The sequence below is a fragment of the Oncorhynchus clarkii genome, unplaced genomic scaffold, assembly GCF_045791955.1.
Source record: "Oncorhynchus clarkii lewisi isolate Uvic-CL-2024 unplaced genomic scaffold, UVic_Ocla_1.0 unplaced_contig_639_pilon_pilon, whole genome shotgun sequence".
Taxonomy (NCBI): Eukaryota; Metazoa; Chordata; class Actinopteri; order Salmoniformes; family Salmonidae; genus Oncorhynchus; species Oncorhynchus clarkii.
Window position 1 is genome coordinate 43,129 of NW_027258467.1, and position 20,942 is coordinate 64,070.

The 20,942-nt window shown below is 44.8% G+C and overlaps 1 protein-coding gene across 1 annotated transcript in view; it reads left to right on the forward strand.

Moving 5' to 3' along the window:
- The window catches only part of LOC139396990 (TOM1-like protein 2), a 41,023-nt gene extending 22,937 nt beyond the window's left edge, over positions 1–18,086 (forward strand). The window contains exons 7-15 of the mRNA XM_071143937.1: positions 3,797–3,930; positions 4,275–4,317; positions 5,395–5,602; positions 6,600–6,717; positions 6,897–6,975; positions 8,082–8,153; positions 13,555–13,614; positions 14,537–14,579; positions 15,096–18,086. Of these exons, the coding sequence (XP_071000038.1) occupies positions 3,797–3,930; positions 4,275–4,317; positions 5,395–5,602; positions 6,600–6,717; positions 6,897–6,975; positions 8,082–8,153; positions 13,555–13,614; positions 14,537–14,579; positions 15,096–15,241 (903 nt within the window). The 3' untranslated portion in view covers positions 15,242–18,086. The remainder of the gene's footprint in view (positions 1–3,796; positions 3,931–4,274; positions 4,318–5,394; positions 5,603–6,599; positions 6,718–6,896; positions 6,976–8,081; positions 8,154–13,554; positions 13,615–14,536; positions 14,580–15,095) is intronic.
- Positions 18,087–20,942: the final 2,856 nt, after the last annotated feature.

A 20,942-nucleotide genomic window follows, 5' to 3' on the forward strand; every position in this document is an offset into this window, starting at 1 on the left:
CACCGCTCTATGGGGAGTAGTACTACCACTCTATGGGGAGTAGTACCACCACTCTATGGGGAGTAGTACCACCACTCTATGGGGAGTAGTACTACCGCTCTATGGGGAGTAGTACCACCGCTCTATGGGGAGTAGTACCACCGCTCTATGGGGAGTAGTACTACCACTCTATGGGGAGTAGTACTACCACTCTAGGGGGAGTAGTACCACCGCTCTATGGGGAGTAGTACCACCGCTCTATGGGGAGTAGTACCACCGCTCTATGGGGAGTAGTACCACCGCTCTATGGGGAGTAGTACCACCGCTCTATGGGGAGTAGTACCACCACTCTATGGGGAGTAGTACCACCACTCTATGGGGAGTAGTACCACCACTCTATGGGGAGTAGTACCACCACTCTATGGGGAGTAGTACCACCACTCTATGGGGAGTAGTACCACCACTCTATGGGGAGTAGTACCACCACTCGATGGGGAGTAGTACCACCACTCTATGGGGAGTAGTACCACCACTCTATGAGGAGTAGTACCACCACTCTATGGGGAGTAGTACCACCACTCTATGGGGAGTAGTACCACCACTCTATGGGGAGTAGTACTACCACTCTACAGGGAGTAGTACCACCACTCTAGAGGGAGTACTACCATCATAGTACCACTGCTCTAGGGGGAGTTGTACCACCATAGTACCACTGCTCTATGGGGAGTAGTACCACCACTCTATGGGGAGTAGTACCACCACTCTATGGGGAGTAGTACCACCACTCTATGGGGAGTAGTACCACCACTCTATGGGGAGTAGTACCACCACTCTATGGGGAGTAGTACCACCACTCTATGGGGAGTAGTACCACCACTCTATGGGGAGTAGTACCACCACTCTATGAGGAGTAGTACCACCACTCTATGGGGAGTAGTACCACCACTCTATGGGGAGTAGTACCACCACTCTATGGGGAGTAGTACTACCACTCTACAGGGAGTAGTACCACCACTCTAGAGGGAGTACTACCATCATAGTACCACTGCTCTAGGGGGAGTTGTACCACCATAGTACCACTGCTCTAGGGGGAGTAGTTCCACCACTCTAGGGGGAGTAGTACCACCGCTCTAGGGGGAGTTGTACCACCGCTCTAGGGCTAGTAGTACCACCGCTCTAGGGGGAGTAGTGCCACCACTCTATGGGGAGTAGTACTACCGCTCTATGGGGAGTAGTACCACCGCTCTATGGGGAGTAGTACTACCACTCTATGGGGAGTAGTACCACCACTCTATGGGGAGTAGTACCACCACTCTATGGGGAGTAGTACTACCACTCTATGGGGAGTAGTACCACCACTCTATGGGGAGTAGTACTACCACTCTATGGGGAGTAGTACTACCATAGTACCACCGCTCTAGGGGGAGTAGTACCACCGCTCTAGGGGGAGTAGTACCACCGCTCTAGGGGGAGTAGTACCACCGCTCTAGGGGGAGTAGTGCCACCACTCTATGGGGAGTAGTACTACCGCTCTATGGGGAGTAGTACCACCGCTCTATGGGGAGTAGTACTACCACTCTATGGGGAGTAGTACTACCACTCTATGGGGAGTAGTACCACCACTCTATGGGGAGTAGTACTACCACTCTATGGGGAGTAGTACCACCACTCTATGGGGAGTAGTACTACCACTCTATGGGGAGTAGTACTACCGCTCTATGGGGAGTAGTACCACCGCTCTATGGGGAGTAGTACTACCACTCTATGGGGAGTAGTACCACCACTCTATGGGGAGTAGTACCACCGCTCTATGGGGAGTAGTACCACCGCTCTATGGGGAGTAGTACTACCACTCTATGGGGAGTAGTACTACCACTCTAGGGGGAGTAGTACCACCGCTCTATGGGGAGTAGTACCACCGCTCTATGGGGAGTAGTACCACCGCTCTATGGGGAGTAGTACCACCGCTCTATGGGGAGTAGTACCACCGCTCTATGGGGAGTAGTACCACCGCTCTATGGGGAGTAGTACCACCACTCTATGGGGAGTAGTACCACCACTCTATGGGGAGTAGTACCACCACTCTATGGGGAGTAGTACCACCACTCTATGGGGAGTAGTACCACCACTCTATGGGGAGTAGTACCACCACTCTATGGGGAGTAGTACCACCACTCTATGGGGAGTAGTACCACCACTCTATGAGGAGTAGTACCACCACTCTATGGGGAGTAGTACCACCACTCTATGGGGAGTAGTACCACCACTCTATGGGGAGTAGTACTACCACTCTACAGGGAGTAGTACCACCACTCTAGAGGGAGTACTACCATCATAGTACCACTGCTCTAGGGGGAGTTGTACCACCATAGTACCACTGCTCTAGGGGGAGTAGTTCCACCACTCTAGGGGGAGTAGTACCACCGCTCTAGGGGGAGTTGTACCACCATAGTATCACCGCTCTAGGGGGAGTAGTTCCACCACTCTAGGGGGAGTAGTACCACCGCTCTAGGGGGAGTTGTACCACCATAGTACCACCGCTCTAGGGGGAGTAGTTCCACCACTCTAGGGGGAGTAGTACCACCGCTCTAGGGGGAGTAGTACCACCATAGTACCACCGCTCTAGGGGGAGTAGTACCACCGCTCTAGGGGGAGTAGTACCACCGCTCTAGGGGGAGTAGTGCCACCATAGTACCACCGCTCTAGGGGGAGTAGTACCACCACTCTAGGGGGAGTTGTACCACCATAGTACCACCGCTCTAGGGGGAGTAGTTCCACCACTCTAGGGGGAGTAGTACCACCGCTCTAGGGGGAGTAGTGCCACCATAGTACCACTGCTCTAGGGGGAGTAGTTCCACCACTCTAGGGGTGAGGAGAGGGGAACAACAAATATTCCTGTACTTGCTTAAGTGACAGTTGGTGTAGGGTGAAGTTGTCCCTAGATGCTGATCTTGTTAAAAGTAACAAGTAATTAAAAGTAACACGTTTTTAAAGAGCAGCAGTAAAATAACAATAGTGAGACTATATACAGGGGGTAACGGACAGAGTCAATGTGCGGGGCACCGGTTAGTTGAGGTAATATGTACATGTAGGTAGAGTTATTAAAGTGACTATTCATAGATAATAACAGAGAATAGCAGCGGTGTAAAAGAGGGGGAGGGGCAACGCAAATAGTCTGAAGCCATTTGATTTGCTGTTCAGGAGTCTTATGGCTTGGGGGGATAGAAGCTGTTTAGGAGCCTCTTGGACCTAGACTTGGTCCTCCGATACCACTTGCCTTGCGGTAGCAGAGGGAATAGTCTATGACTAGCGTGGCTGTAGTCTTTGACAATTTTTAGGGCCTTCCTCTGACACCTCCTGATTTTGAGGTCCTGGATGGCAGGAAGCTTGGTCCCAGTGATGCTCTGGGCCGTTCGCACTACCCTCTGTAGTGCTTTGCGGTCGGAGGCTGAGCCGTTGCCATACCAGGCAGTGACTGAGGGTGTGATAGGTAGTTGAATCAGGTGACCTTTCCACTGTTTTATGAGGTGACTTTAGGTAATACAGTTAAACTGTGATTCAATAAATGAAATGTAGGTGTTGTGATTTCTCTTACTAAGTAACACAACTGAGTCTAATGATGGACATGTATGGCTACCTGCTGGCTAGAGACCCTTTTTTAGAGAATTCTAGTCATCCACCTTCTGAGAGACAGACTCACCTTTCCATCAGTGATGCCCTGTCCTCATCCTGTGTGTGTTTGTGTGTGTAGGAGCTGAACAGGACGTGCAGGGCCATGCTGTCGGTGTCCTCACCCTGTGTGTGTTTGTGTGTGTAGGAGCTGAACAGGACGTGCAGGGCCATGCAGCAGCGGGTGGTGGAGCTGATCTCCCGGGTCTCCAATGAGGAGGTGACAGAGGAGCTGCTGCACGTCAACGACGACCTCAACAACATCTTCCTACGATACGAGAGGTAACACACACACACACACACACACACACACACACAATTAGGCTTACTTGACTTCATAGGCTTACAGCTACACAAAGTCCACTGGTGAACAAGGATATCTGCTGTGACATGATGTTGCATGTGGAGTACATTTTTTCAGCAGGCCCTACAAGAACACAGTTAATCATCTTGGGCCCCGGGGGACCTGTCTGAAGCAGACACTTCTATTGAAGATTCCATGGTCTCAAAAAGTCAAAGCGTTCCTTTCATGTTGTTTTATAGATGACAGAAATGTAAATGTATGATTGATGCCAAAGGCCACGTGTTCTTTACATGGAACTCTGAGGACTTGTGGTGTGTTGCAGGTATGAGCGGTACCGGTCGGGTAGAGCGGCTCAGAATAACGGGGTGAGTTATCTCACTGATCTATACATCTATGAACAACTCAACAGGAGTGGATATTAATGTTACTATCTGTCAGTTTGTTGTGATCAGCACTCTACTCACGCATGCATACTTTACGCTGACACTCCAACACACACACACACACACACACACACACACACACACACACACACACACACACACACACACACACACACACAGTCACAGACATCACACGTACACACAGGCACACTGTTGCCACACACACAATTCCACATTTCCACACTCATCACATACACTGCTGCTACTGTTTATTATCCTGTAGTCTAGTCACTTTACACCTACCGAGATGTACATGTCTATCTCAATTACCTCGTACCCCTGCCCATCAGATTGGTACTGGTAGCCCATGTATTCTTTTGTTATATTATACTAAGAATGTGTTATTGTATTCTGTGTTGTTTGGAAGGTAAGTAAGCATTTCACTGTTAGTCTCCAACTGTTATTTACGAAGTATGTGACAAATTACATTTGATTTGATTGTGTTATTTGTTTCAGTCCATTCTCAATGTATTTTCTGAAATGCGATATGATTTAGATTTGTCAATGTTTGTGGCTAATTTGCTGCATGTGTATAGCAGTTTTATGTCTCTGTGTGTTTCTCTGTTTCTCTGTGTCGTGGTCAGCTAATGGAGGCAAGTATGACAGCACTCCATTCTATCCCAGCTCTGTCTTGAGATGAATAGAGTCAATGAGGAGAATGTTGAAACATGACAGCACTCCATTCTATCCCAGCTCAGTCTTGAGATGAATAGAGTCAATGAGGAGAATGTTGAAACATGTCTTACTACTGTAATGTATGGACCTCCTTATTGGACCATGTTCACATGGAACCTTTTATATAGTGGTGGTGTTCCAGAGAACTAGAATATTCTTTCCCTCTCTCTCGTAAAGCCCTCTGATGTCTGTAGTCAAACGTAGAGGATAGTGATGTGTTGGACTAGTAGACATCTCCATTACCTCCATCCTCCTACCTTTGTTAATTTTCTCTACAGGAGCCACCGCTGTGTGTGTTGACTCTGTTCTGTTGTCTCCCTCCAGATGCTGAGTGAAGCCACAGAGGACAACCTGATAGACCTAACGCCAGGCTCGCCCGCTGTGGTCAGCCTCCGAGCCACCTCCACACCCCCGTCCAGCATCCCCCCTGTGACCGCCCCTAGGGCTGGGGCTACAGCCTCCCCTGCCCGGACCCTGATCCAAGACCCTACCTCTGGTCCCTCAACTCTGTCCACTCAGCTCGCCGGCCTGGGTAAGGATGGGGAATGGTTCAATAGGAACGCAAATGATACTCTGTGTACTATATACAAATGCACCAGATGCTAGGTACGCTATACTGTAATGATGCATAGCCCATAGCAAGCAACACACTGCCCATACACACACACACACACACACACACACACACACACACACACACACACACACACAAGGGCAATGGAGTGTAAGAAGGTTTCTAATCAGAGCTCTAATGGGAAATAAGCCCTGCTCTATAAGTCTCTGTAAATGACTCCTCTGTTAGCCTGTTAGCCTAAATGATGTTGCTGCACTCCGTGGCACTATGCTCTGGCTGAGGCGTCAGACAGAGAAAGGGGGAGAATATGCTCCTTTGCTCTACAGCGCTTGCGTCTCAAATGGCACCCTCTTGCCTATATAGTGCACTACTTTTGACGAGAACCCAGGAAGATGACAGGTGCAGGATGATGACTGTCATTGATTCTAGAGGACTGGAGCAGGATGATGACTGTCATTGATTCTAGAGGACTGGCGCGGGATGATGACTGTCATTGATTCTAGAAGACTGGCGCGGGATGATGACTGTCATTGATTCTAGAGGACTGGTGCGGGATGATGACTGTCATTGATTCTAGAGGACTGGCGCGGGATGATGACTGTCATTGATTCTAGAGGACTGGCGCGGGATGATGACTGTCATTGATTCTAGAGAACTGGCGCGGGATGATGACTGTCATTGATTCTAGAGGACTGGCGCGGGATGATGACTGTCATTGATTCTAGAGGACTGGTGCGGGATGATGACTGTCATTGTGGACATTTAGATCTCATCTATTTATTTTTCTCTCTTCCCCACACCCCCCTTTACACCCTCTCTCAACTCTTCCTTTCTTTCTTTTCTCTCCTCTGCCTCTCTCTCTCTCTCTCTCTCTGCGTCTCTGCCTCTCTCTCTGCCCTTCCTCCTCCCCTTCCCTCTCTCTCTCTGCCCTCCCTCCTCCCCTTCCCTCTCTCAGATGTGGGTGGGGTTAGTGTCAGTGGTACCCTGTCCTCTCTGTCGGGCCACAACCCTGGAGACGACTTTGACATGTTTGCTCAGACCAGGACCAGCTCTCTGGCAGATCAACGCAAAAAGTATGGCTTCCTCAAACTTAGCTCTCCCCTTGGCATCTAGAACCCTTTCCAAACTTCTAGAACCTCTTCCAAACTTCTAGAATCCTGTTCTAGAGCCACTCTCAGCCTTCCAGAACCATCTCCATGCCACATAGTGGGACGGGCTCTAACGTGTTCTCTCTGTCTGTGTGTGTTGTCAGTGTGAAGTACGAGGACCCTCGAGCCCTGGGTGGGCTTGCCTCAGCTCTGGACGTCAGACAACAGAACGCCACTGGAGGGGTGAGTGCACCAAAGCATGCTGGAGGATGTAGTTTAGATTCACATCCCACCACAATGAAGTGTAGAGTGTGGTTGACGTGCTGTTAACATGGCTGATAAGGTTAATCTCTCAGCTCATGGTCTACTCTCTCTGCATGTGATGGCCTGTAGTGTGATGTTAGTTGACCTCTGTACCACTAATGGCACCCTATTCCCTATATAGTGCCCTGGTCAAAAGGTAGTGAACTATATAGGGAATAGGTTGCCCTTTGGGACACAGGCCTCTGACTTTCCAGGAGTAATACCAGATGAATACAGTAGTAGACCATGGCTAGCCAGCTCTGTATGGTGAACTACACTGTTGGAGTAACAAGCACATACTACCGCATGGCTTGTAGTCTAGTATAACTAGGTATTCTAAAGAGCTACATGTAATACTCTCTCTAGACATTTTAAACTATAAACTCCCATTACTTGGTCATTCTGTCATTCCTCAGTAGTGTTTGGTGTTGTTTTTTCCTCTCGTCTTGGTCATTGCTCTCTGTAAGACAGTATTTTGTCACGTTATGGGTGTCAAAGGTCATAGGAAACCATGCTATTGAATTCCACTTTTTGCATGTCACCTTTTCTCCTTCAAATTGTCACAACTCTTGAATTTTTTTTTTTCATTCCACTTCTTGTACCACAGTCAGTCAGTACTAACAAGGCACTTTGTAATCAGGTTCTACACCTGTAAGGCCAGACATAAAGTATTATGAAATCTAAACTCTCTCTCTCACACACACCGATTACACAAACCGATTACACACACCCTTCACCCTCCAGTGCTAGTTGAGATTGCCTCAGATGGAATGTATCTGCCAGTCTGGGGCTTAGTGATCAGCTGAGGGTTCAAAGTTCAAACTATCCTTATTTTCTTCCTCCTTTCCCAATGCGTTCACCTTTTAATTGGAATGATTCTGGTATTTTCCTCTCGTTTGTTCCCCCCCATCCTTTCCTCTCCCTATATTTTCTTCAGTCTAGGTTGTTGCATTGCATTTGATTTCTCTGTTTCCTCTCTGTGCTCTGTTGCTCTGGTCTGGGGCTTCCTCTATCTTGTGTAAGGTGTTGTTCTGTTGTTGATTCAGCTGAGGGTCATAGGGGATGATAACCCAGAGTTGGAGCTGCCCATAGACAGCTGGCTTATTACCCAAGGAATGGTGAGGACTCCATCCTCAGTGTCCTCCCCCTATGTCCAATCACCCCATCATCCATATCCCCCTACACCTCTGGCACCCTCATCACCCTCCCCCATCCATCCATCCCCCTGACAATCCATATCCCAGCACTGCTAAACCAGCTAGCGCCAACAGTAGAATGGAGACACGTTAGAAAAAGCCAGACAACTCCTCCAATTGTACAATACCCACACAATGATGAATAAATAAGCTGTTAGAATCTTAATTTGTCCTTGCATATTCTCAATACAAACACACACCTACCTACTGTTACAAATGTGGACTCCCTTCACTCTGTCCCTCCTACTGTTGGTCCTGGTCCTCTCATCCTCCCTTCATGGATGACGTGAAAGGTCTGCTTGGTCCCCAGGGCCAGGTGTGGGTTTTCATCAGTCACAAACAGTTAATGTCTAACAGTCACACACTAAACCCAGGAGAGGTACAGATACTTTACTGCTGCACAACAGGTGTTATGTTGCCATGGCTGTTGACATTATAGAAATATAATCACTGGAACGGGAATCCCCATTCAAGTCAGTCGGTCTAGAATGGATAGACCGGCGGCCATTTTAAAAGGGATTCTATTTCTATGGTTGACATCAGATTTGTTGTCAACAGTATCATTATTGCTGATTCGACCAGGTTCAAACGTCTGTGTAGCGATAAGTATCATCATCTCTGTCAGATGCATTGTCAAGCTAACGGTCTATAGATACATTTTTATTGAACTACACTGAACAAAGATATAAACACAACATGCAACAATTGCAAAGATGTTACTGAGTTACAGTTCATATGAGGAAATTAGCCCATTTAAATAAATTCATTAGGCCCTAATCCATGGATTTCACATGACTGGGAATACAGATATGCATCTGTTGGTCACAGATACCTTTTAAAAAAAATGGGCCTCAGGATCTCTTCACAGTATTTCTGTGCATTCAAATGACCATCGATAAAATGCAATTGTGTTCGTTGTCTGTAGCTTATGCCTGCCCGTACAATAACTCCACCGCCACCATGGGGCACTCTGTTCACAACGTTGACATCAGCAAACCACTCGTCCACACAACGCCATACACGTGGTCTGTGATTGTGAGGCCGGTTGGACTTACTGCCAAATTCTCTAGTAAGACATTAAGGTGGCTTATGGTAAAGAAATTAACATAAAATTCTCTGGCAAAAGTTCTGGTGGACATTCCTGCAGTCAGCATGCCACTTGCACGATCCCTCAACTTGAGACATCTGTGGCATTGTGTTGTATGACAAAACTGCACATTTTAGAGTGGCCTTTTATTGTTCCCAGCACAAGGTGCACCTGTGTAATGATCATGCCGTGTAATCCGCTTGGGACCAACATATGGGACAAACAATTTACATGTTGTGTTTATATTTTTGTTCAGTGGAGATAATATACTATACATATTTAAAGACAACTAGCATAGAAGTCCTGTTTTAACACTGGAACACTAGTGCATTAACCCATTTAACAAATTAAACCTATTAGCTACAATACTGTTGATGATCTGACACATTGGTTGCTGTTGTGATTGGTATAAAACTGTTCAATATTGTACCATACTTTATTTATTTTAATGATGGTCCTTCTATGTCAACCCTGTTGACCATGGTGTGTCGACAGCTGCTCGTCGAACATCTCATTCTGAAATCATGGGCATTATTATGGACTTGGTCCCCCCTTTGCTGCTATAACAGCCTTGACTCTTCTGGGAAGGCTTTCCACTAGATGTTGGAACATCGCTGCAGGGATTTGTTTCCATTCAGCCACGAGCATTAGTGAGATCAGGCACTGATGTCATGCGATTAGGCATGGCTCTGTCGGCAATTCAATTCATCCCAAATGTGTTCAATGGGGTTTAGGTCAAGGCTCTGTGCAGGCCAGTCAAGTTCTTCCACACCGATCTCGACAAACCATTTCTGTATGGACCTTGCTTTGTGCACGGGGGCATTTTCATGCAAAAACAGTAAAGGGCCTTCCCCAAACTGTTGCCATAAAGTTGGAAGCACAGAATCGTCTAGAATGTCATTGTATGCTGTGGTGTTAAGATGCCCCTTTACTGGAACTAAGGGGCCTAGCCCGAACCATGAAAAGCAGCCCCAGACCAATTTTCATCCTCCACCAAACTTTACAGTTGGCACTATGCTTTCAGGCAGGTAGCGTTCTGGCATCCACCAAACCCAGATGGTGAAGCGTGATTCACCACTCCAGAGAATGCATTTCCAGAGTCCAATGAGGCAAACTTTACACCACTCCAGCCGATGTTTTACATTGTGCATGGTGATCTTAGGCTTGTGTGCGGCTGCTAGGCCATGGAAATCCATTTCATTAACCTGCCGACAAACAGTTATTGTGCTGACGTTGCTTCCAGAGGCAGTTTGGAACTCGGTAGTGAGTGTTGCAACCGAGGACAGATGATTTTTACGCACTTCAGCACTCGGCGGTCCTGTTCTGTGAGCTTATGTGGCCTACCACTTTACGGCTGAGCTGTTTTTGCTCCTAGACGTTTCCACTTCACAATATCGACACTTACAGTTGGCCCGGCGTAGCTTAATCAGGGAAGACATTTTACAAACTGACTTGTTGGAAAGGTGGCATCCTATGGCGGTGCCACGTTGAAAGTCACTGAGCTCTTCAGTAAGTCCATTCTACTGCCAATGTTTGTCTGGAGATTGCATGGCTGTGAGCTTGATTTTATACACCTGTCAGCAATGGGTATGGCTGAAATAGCAGAATCCACTAATTTGAAGGGATGTACACATACTTTTGTATGTCAACTTTGTTGACCATTCTATGTCAACCCTGTTGGCTTTGCAAAGTTGACTTTGCATAATATTCAACAACCGGAATCTGTGAATAAGGCTTAAAAACAATACATTGTGAAGTTGCTGGAAAGGAGTTTAGCTAGCTAGACAGCCAAATCCATATGATCTGACTTTCATATCATTATGCAGATCACGTGACTGTGGGGAATTCCCTTACAGTAACTCACCCTCTGTTTTACCTTTTGAGTGAGTTTTCTATCTACCGCTAGTGACCTAGTGTATGGAGCATCCTACACAACAGTACCTGTTGATGTTTTCCTTGATTCTTTGTTTCAACATCTCTCGTTAAAGTCCCAAAAGAGCTAATAGAATCTTTAAGAGCACGATACGTTTCTGTCCTTCTTATATCGGTACACAACAGTGGAATTTGATCTGTTAGATAATCTAGATTCTAAAGACTAGATTGTCGACATGACATCAGTGAATGCAGATGCCTGGCAGCTTGAACATGATCTCTTCTCCATCATAGTGTTCTGCTCTCAACACCACTAGTTTGTGTACTTCTGTGTAACTTCTCAGTATCTCCGTCTCTTGGATCTTTGTGATCGGCAACTAGAAGGAGATTGAAAGAGATCGGCTAGGATTCAGTTACATCGTGATACGGATGTTTTAATTAATGGTTCAGGTTAGGATCTGGGGAAGGTAAACTGATCCTAGATCTGTGCATATGGGTATACTTTCACCCAGAACCATTAAACCAGGAGTGTAAGCTGATCCTAGACCTGTGCATATATGCAAATGTTAGGGCAGCCTTCATGACCATTGACCCCTCTCCTATCAGTCCCGATTGCTGGTACTGTACCCTGAGTCACTCCGACCTCCACATAACACACAAACCATGGCATCCACCCTCTCACCTTCTCCTTTCCATTCTCACTATCACTGCATGATGTCATGCAGCCAGCGTTGCTCATGCTCTGTGTGTGCTTGTGTGTCATTATGACATTAGTCCTCATTCCCAGTCTTTGGTGGTCCCTGTGATTTGCTGGTTGTCCTTCCAATAAATGATTGACTCATGTGAATTGGCTGATCTGCTAATTGACTAATGACCTGGACTAATTAACAGTGTTACATAACTGTAGCTATCAAATCAGCTGGTAGTTTCATGACTACTCATTAGAACTAACGAGGACAAAATAAATACCTTGGAAGTGGTCTGGGACAAGAGTTTTCCCAGAATCCTGACCATGTGATCTGACCCAGGTAAATCTCTGGGCCCTGGTTATTGCCTATGAACTGGTAATAGCCTATGAACTGGTTACTGCCTATGAACTGGTTACTGCCTATGAACTGGTTACTGCCTATGAACTGGTTACTGCCTATGAACTGGTAATAGCTCATGAACTGGTAATAGCCCATGAACTGGTAATAGCCCATGAACTGGTAATAGCCTATGAACTGGTTACTGCCTATGAACTGGTTACTGCCTATGAACTGGTTATTGCCTATGAACTGGTTATTGCCTATGAACTGGTTACTGCCTATGAACTGGTTACTGCCTATGAACTGGTTATTGCCTATGAACTGGTTATTGCCTATGAACTGGTTACTGCCTATGAACTGGTTACTGCCTATGAACTGGTTATTGCCTATGAACTGGTTATTGCCTATGAACTGGTAATAGCCTATGAACTGGTTATTGCCTATGAACTGGTTACTGCCTATGAACTGGTTACTGCCTATGAACTGGTTATTGCCTATGAACTGGTTATTGCCTATGAACTGGTTATTGCCTATGAACTGGTTACTGCCTATGAACTGGTTACTGCCTATGAACTGGTTATTGCCTATGAACTGGTTATTGCCTATGAACTGGCAATAGCCTATGAACTGGCAATAGCCTATGAACTGGCAATAGCCTATGAACTGGCAATAGCCTATGAACTGGCAATAGCCTATGAACTGGCAATAGCCTATGAACTGGTAATAGCCTATGAACTGGTAATAGCCTATGAACTGGTAATAGCCTATGAACTGGCAATAGCCTATGAACTGGCAATAGCCTATGAACTGGCAATAGCCTATGATCTGGCAATAGCCTATGATCTGGCAATAGCTTATGATCTGGCAATAGCCTATGAACTGGCAATAGCCTATGAACTGGCAATAGCCTATGAACTGGCAATAGCCTACTGGCAATAGCCTATGAACTGGTAATAGCCTATGAACTGGTAATAGCCTATGCCCAGGCTATTACCATATTATTTATTTTTTCCTGGTCAGGTCATGTAGTCAGCTAGAAATCCTGTCCCTATGCATAATAAATCAATGAGTTGAACATGAAAGAGGAACCTGCACACACAGAGACTGTCTGGGGACTACGGCCATGTGTCTGGTGTTCTCTTCCTCTGATCTTGGTTTTGGTTTGATGGCTTTGTTTTTGTTATTTGTCATTTTCCTCTCAGAGCCTCCGGTGAATCTTTTCTTGTTGTTTTTCTTTTGTTTTTGTCATTTCTTTGTTCTGTTGTGTTGTCGGGTGGGTTTATTATTGTGTGGCTTTGTGCCGTCCGCTGGGTTTGTCCATGGCTTTGCTCCATAGATCCCCGTATCGCAGTCCTCTGTCATGGATGACATAGAGGAGTGGCTCTGTGCTGATGTGGTGAGCTTCTTTACCTTGATTTCTCTCGCTCTCTTCTCTCTCTCTCTTTTCTCTCGTTTCTTTTTCTTTAGTCACATTTCTATCCATCTCACGTAACCAGGTAGATCACATGTAGTGTTCTAAACTTTAGTTGACCATCTTCCTTCCATTCATTACCTGACTAATGGTTTTCCACCAATGATGAGAGTGATATAACTGTGACCTATGAGATGTACAATCTCTCACATGCTACCATAATGCTAATCTAGAGAATCTATTGGAGTGAAGAATAAAACCTGCCTGTCTAAAGATGACATTGGTATTGTATCATATCACACCAGTTGATGCTACAGTGGTTCTCCCTGATGAATGTGAAAGGTACTCACAGGTCCTTAAAGGGATATAGCAGAGTAAACAGGTTCTGAAAAGTTGGATGGACGAGTGGATGGGTCTATTGAAGTATGGTGGAAGCATGGGTCCGTCACAGTGGTGGAAAGTACATGTTCTTGAAGTACCTCAATGTCAGTACAAAAGCACTGTGTGAGAGTGACCTCCCTGAGTTGTGAATGGTGTCCTGTAGAGGTCAGGGAGGTAAGTAGCTTAGTCAACTTGTATGTAGGGTTGTGACATGTCCGTAACTTTCCCAAAATCCCCTGGTTTTCTAGAAATCCTTGTTGGAAGATTCCTGGAATCAAGAGGGAATAAGCAGGAAATCTGTGAATTCTACTCCGAGATTTAAGAAGAACAAGGGGATTTTGGGAAAGAATTTTGCAACCCATTCTTATTCAATACCGAAGGGAAGACTAATGTTTCGACTTTGACGCCTAACAATGTCCATTTACTGTAAGGCATCTTGGTGAGTCAATGGTTGTGTGCTCCTCCTGGCAGAATTGCCCACAAATGTTATGGATTCACTGATTTCCATTTCTTCTCCTCTGAATAGAAAGGCGATGGTTTAGATGGTGAGGAAGGGGTGACGAGTGAAGGTATGGATGGATTCAGGGCACTAACACTTGATACTGTGCATGTCTCATGTAGAAGCTCTCATTAAATGTGGCATAGATTCAGTTTCCTAATTTGTGTCAAAATTCTCTGATCAGCTCTTTAGTACTTGATATATTAGGCTGCGTTTACACAGGCAGCCTAATTCTGATCTTTTGCCACTTAATTGGTCTTTTGACCAATCCAATCAGATCAGAATTGGCTGTCTGTTTAAACACAGCCTTTGTGCTGTTATTCTCAATCCTGCTCCTGGAGAGCCACAGTACTGCAGGCTTTTGTCTCAGCTTAGTACCATCACACCTGATTCAACCAATCTACTGATCTTCAACACATTGATTGGCTGAATCCGGTGTTTCACTGCTGATGTGGGGCAAAAACATGCAGTACTGTGCCTCTCCAGAAGGTGCAGCAATGAGGATCACTACCCAAAAAGTCAACAACTGACTAACCATTTTTATATGTCCTGCTGTTAACAGGGGTTTTCTCTCCTCTTCCTCTAGAGTTTGATAAGTTTCTGGAGGATCGAGCGAAGGTGGTCGATTCCTTACCATCGCTCCCTGGTGATGAGCCTGGTCCCCCTCTCAGCGCCCCCAGCGGCACCCGCAAGAAGGCTGAACGGACGGAGGATGCCCTCTTTGCCTTGTAGACTCTCCCCCAGGAAACCTCTCTCTCTGAGGCATCTGCAGTACCTAGGTATCCCCTATCCGCCACTCCTGCCAAGCAGCAGTGTAGCTACTGAACTGAACACCAATCCTCCTCCTGCAGAGGACCATGCTTGCTGTCCGCCTGCCCAGCCGCGTTGCATCATGTATTACTATTGAGGGTTTGATCCGTCTGTCAGTGTGGGATGTGTCTGTCGTCTTGTATCTCATCTGCAGCTAGCTACCCTAAGGAGGATATAACCTAACATTGTGAGGATGAGGATAAAATGACACAACCTCGTCTTTATGTTCCTCTGAAGGTGTGAAGGTTAACAGAAAAAAATCCTTCTGAAAAAGCAGACCGAGGCATATAGTCTATACAAACAGAGGAGTACTGTGTTATTTTAATAAATGTAGCTTATGAATAATTTATGCATTTATTCTTTTCACGGTTTGTACTGTACTATGTACTAGCGCTGCACTCTGTAGTTGTCTCTTTTGTATTATTTACTCAATGTTCCTTTTTAGGTTTCCTTAACCCTTTCATTACCCATTCTACAGTTGTGAAATGTTGGTACAGGGAAAGGCAATGCATGAGGAAAGACTACTGTTTGACAGACTCCATGCTAGTGTTACTCAATTATGGCACAATAGTTCTGCAGGGCCAAATAGCAAACATGACTTACCTGTATCTGTCTGTCTCCACATTTCAAAAGGGAGAAGGGGAAAATATATACAGCTGCAAGCAGCCATGTCAAGGTTCAAGCCCCATGGCACCACAGCAAATATCTGTCACACAGCTTTTATATTTGCTTTCCTCTTTGAAAAGCTGTTGTCAACTTCCCTCCATGTTATCTGTGTGGTGTGTACATACTGTAGGGAAGGAAAGGGTCCAAAATAGTCTTTTCAATCAGAACCGAAGTAACACCCACCAAATATTTCTGATGGATATTATACAGGGGGTACCGGTACCATACATTGACCCGTTACCGTTACCCCCTGTATATAGCCCCGTTATTGTTACTTTATTGTTGCTCTTTTATTTTTTTGCTTTAGTTCATTTAGTAAATATTTTTCTTAACTCTTATTTTTCATAAAACTGCATTGTTGGTTAAGGGCTTGTAAATAAGCGTTTCACAGTAAGGTCTACACCTGTTGTATTCGGCGCATGTGACAAATGGAATGTGATTAATACTACCACGACAACAGCCGTATGAGTTGCAGAAGTGACGTTCCGCTTTGGTACTATCTGTACACTATGTAAGTGTAGCGATTTTGAGTTCTTCCAAAGACTTTTTAATGACAAACTAATTTAGTAATTGTTTATCAGAGGAGGTTGGTGGCACCTTAATTGGGAAGGGCGGGAACGTGGTAATGGCTGGAGCGGAATAAGTGGAAAGGTATCAACAACATCAAACACATTGTTTCCATGTGTTTAATGCCATTCAGTTTGCTTCTTTCCAGCCCCTTTCCAGCCCCTCAGCAGCCTCCACTGGTGTCTTCTGATATTGGGCTATTCTTCAATGTTTTCCTTCCCCTTCTACCATGAGACCAATTTCATGAACTTTATGCACTTTTGGATCCTTGAACGTTTCGGTATATTTATCCTTGTGTTAATAAGATGGGAACTGTTTTTATAGGACACAAGACATTTTCTTAGACTAATTGCATATGATTTTAAATCTTTATGAAATTTCAGCCCTTTTCTGCTCTACAAAGCACACTTTACAGACAGCCGTAAATAGAAAACCGGACACTTTTTCCTGATATGGAAATTAAAGGAATAGTGCAGGTGAAATATGGCACTGAAAATCGAATCAAATTGTACATTTATGATGGCGTATTGGTAGCATACTTCACAGAAAAGTTATTGCAAACGCTTATACATGTAGTTATTGTAATATTTTTTTTTACGTATGTTTACATAAATATATGTATATACATCAGAAATATGTGAGTATTACCTGCAGTACATGTTTAAAAGTCCAACTGAATTATTAGCTTTTTTGTAGGTCACCTAGTCGAAAGGCTAACTCATTAATGTATTGTTTGGTCTCCTGGTTGTATATGTACAGTAATGTCATGCAGGAAAATGAATTCCTCCCAGATCCTTTCTACTTTGGGGAAGCTCCCCTGCTCTCCTCTCTTTACACATACATGTGTGGAACAGAAATAGGTTCGGATGTGCTTCGGAAGGATGACCAAAAACGTTATTTTTACCGTGTTTTATGTGTTTTTACTGTGGTCTAAATTGTCTGGTAAAGCTTCCTGTCTTTTATTTTTGAGGATTACAGTGGGTGGTAGCTGTGGGCTGTGACTCTGCTAGTGGGAATGCCCCTTTTAACCTGTTAACATTCTATTTTACTTTGCTTACCTACAGTAGGTAATGGAGTTAGATGAGGGCATAACATTCTCTTCCTGTTGTCAGGAAAACATGGCTACAGACCTTTGAGGCAAAAGAGGTTCGTTCTTCATTTCAACTCTTTTGCCAGTACTTTTCAAAGTTAATGCTTATAAAGCTTCTACAATTAACACCAAATGAATAACTACAAAACGCCATGACAGTTCCTATTGAAGTGAAACGTGTGTTTACTTACAAGTATCCTTATATACTTATCAAAGTTATGTGTATTATACTGTAAATGAGATACTCAAATAAGTAAAAAAGACCTTACTGTATTTTATTTAAAAACATCTGCTTCCAGATCAAACATTATTTGTAACAATCATTTATAAATGTTACAGGGTGATATTACAAACAAGTACATTATTTGTATGATTTGTCTTGGGCATTAATGTTTGAATGTGTTTTAGAATACTGTAACAGAATAAACTGTTATTAATGCGCTTTAACTCTGTTTCATTCTTGTCCTAGTTGGTCTTCTGTTGCTTTAATTCCACCTCTTATGAAATAGTAGCATACATTTTACAATCAACAGTTGCTGTTCCTCTTATGTCTTAAGGCTGGACAAAGCATAGAGATGTTTGAACTAAGATTCTTTGTTACTGAACAAATATAACATGTCACTTTAAACAGTTGATTTCTATGTGTGTCACTTTTTATTTTTTATAACCAGAAAGCGTTATGTATATGCTTACTCTTTTACGCTGTCCTCCAATCAGATGGTTGTGTGAACCTGTTGGTTTGCTATGGATCATGTGAACCTGTTGGGTTGCTATGGAACATGTCGACCTGTTGGGTTGCTATGGAACATGTCGACCTGTTGGGTTGCTATGGATCATGTGAACCTGTTGGTTTGCTATGGATCATGTGAACCTGTTGGGTTGCTATGGAACATGTGGATCTGTTGGGTTGCTATGGAACATGTGGACCTGTTGGGTTGCTATGGAACATGTGGACCTGTTGGGTTGCAACAGGAATGAGCTATTGGACATTGTAACCCAATGTATCTCTTCACTACCCTCAAAACTGGTTGAAATATGTAATTTCAACAGCAAAACTAGTTAAATGTTTTTTCAACCAGTTTTGCTCACTGAGTATGGACATGGGGGAGCTGGAAATTGTGTCCTCCTGTTCTGTTGAGGAACAGCTGTTTTTCCTGACTAGGAAATGTTCCGGTCTAGACTAAATGGTCAGGAGAACTCTTGTCCCTCCTGTATGATGATGTGGGTGTTCTATGGCTGTGCTGTTCTGCAATTCATTACTTTGGTTTCAGCTTTCTATTGTGTGACCTGATTATGCACGTATTAACCAATAAAACACTAGCAACGTGTGACCTCTACCAACACTTTGTTTATGGTTATTTTCTTGTGTGTATTACATTTTCCTTGCGATGGTGTTAGTATATGAAATATGATAGTGAACACACATGGTAAATTCAGGCAGAACCAAGCTCATAGTTCAACCTGGCGTAGTGGCCCACTGAGTGATGCAACAGACTCACTTCTTGCACCATGTTATTCATAGCACTGCATGTTTCCCCTGCCCTGAACCTTTCCCCTTATACTGTAGTTATACCTCCCCTCCCATGCCAAGGTAATAGTTTCCTGTTGATGTCCATGCAGACACTCCAGATGTATTCATGCAACAATTTCAATGATTTTACTGAGTTACAGTTCACAAAATAAATTCTGTCAATTTTTAAATAAATAAATTAGGCCTAATCGATGGATTTCACATGACTGGGAATAGAGATACCTTAAAGTAGGGGCGTGGATCAGAAAACCAGTCAGTATCTGGTGTGACCATCATTTGCCTCATGCACCACGACATCTCCTTCGCATAGAGTTGATCAGGCTGCTGATTTTGGCCTGTGGAATGTTGTCCCACTCTTTAATGGCTGTGCGAAGTTGCTGGATATTGGTGGGAACTGGAACACGCTGTTGTACACGTCTATCCAGAGCATCCCAAACGTGCTCAATGGGTGACATGTCTGGTGAGTATGCAGGCCATGGAAGAACTGGGACATGTTCAGCTTCCAGGAACTGTGTACAGAACCTTGCAACATGGGGCTGTGCATTATCATGCTGAAACATGACGTGATGGCGGTGGATAAATGGCCTCAGGATCTCATCACGGTATCTCTGTGTATTCAAATTGCCATTGATTAAAATGCAATTGTGTTTGTTGTCTACCTTATGCCTGCCCATACCATAACCCCACTGCCACCATGGGGCACTGTTCACAACGTTGACATCAGCAAACACCTCGCCCACATGACGCCATACCCTCTGTCTGCCATCTGCCCGGTAAAGTTGCAACCCGGGATTCATCTGTGAAGAGTGCACTTCTCCAGCGGGCCGGGGTCCATCGGGGGTGAGCGTTTGCCCACTGAAGTCAGTTACGATGCAGAGCTACAGTCAGGTCAAGACCCTGGTGAGAATGACGAGCACACAGATGATCTTCCCTGAGATGATTTCTGACAGTTTGTGCAGAACTTCTTCAGCTGTGCAAACCCAGTTCCAGCAGCTGTCCGGGTGGTTAGTCTCAGACCATCCCGCAGGAGAAGAAGCCGGATGTGGAGGTCCTGGGCTGGCGTGGTTACATGTGGTCTGCGGTTGTGAGGCCGGTTGGACATAATGCCGAATTCTCTAAAACGACATTAAGGTGGTTTATGTTAGAGAAATTAACATTAAATTCTCTGGCAACAGTTCTGGTGGACATTCCTGCAGTCAGCATGCCAATTGCAGGCTCCCTCAAAACTTGAGATATCTATGGCATTGTGTTGTGTGATAAAACTGCACATTTTAGACTGGTCATTTATTGTCCCCAGCATAAGTTGCACCTGTGTAATGATCATGCTGTTTAATCTTGATATGCCACACCTGTCAGGTAGATGGATTATCTTGGCAAATGAGAAATGCTCACTAACAGGGACGTAAACAAATGTGTGCACAATTTGAGAGAAATACGCTTTTTGTGTGTATGTACATTTTCTGGGATTTTATTTTTTCAGCTCATGAAACATGGGACCAACATTTTACATTTAGATTTTTGTTCAGTTTAGATCTGCCTGGATCTCCCTGACTGAATACAGTGCATACCCATAGACCTCTCTATTGGATCTATGCTGATAACTGACTGCTCCTTTGGCTGCCTGTTGAGCATCACACTGATCTCCTGGTGTGTTACCAGATTCAAAAGAGCATCATGTCAGTCAGGACAACAATCGCCCCAGGCAACAAAGGCAGTCCTGCTGACAGCAGGCCGGGCCCCTATATACTATATCTCTCCTGCTCCACTGC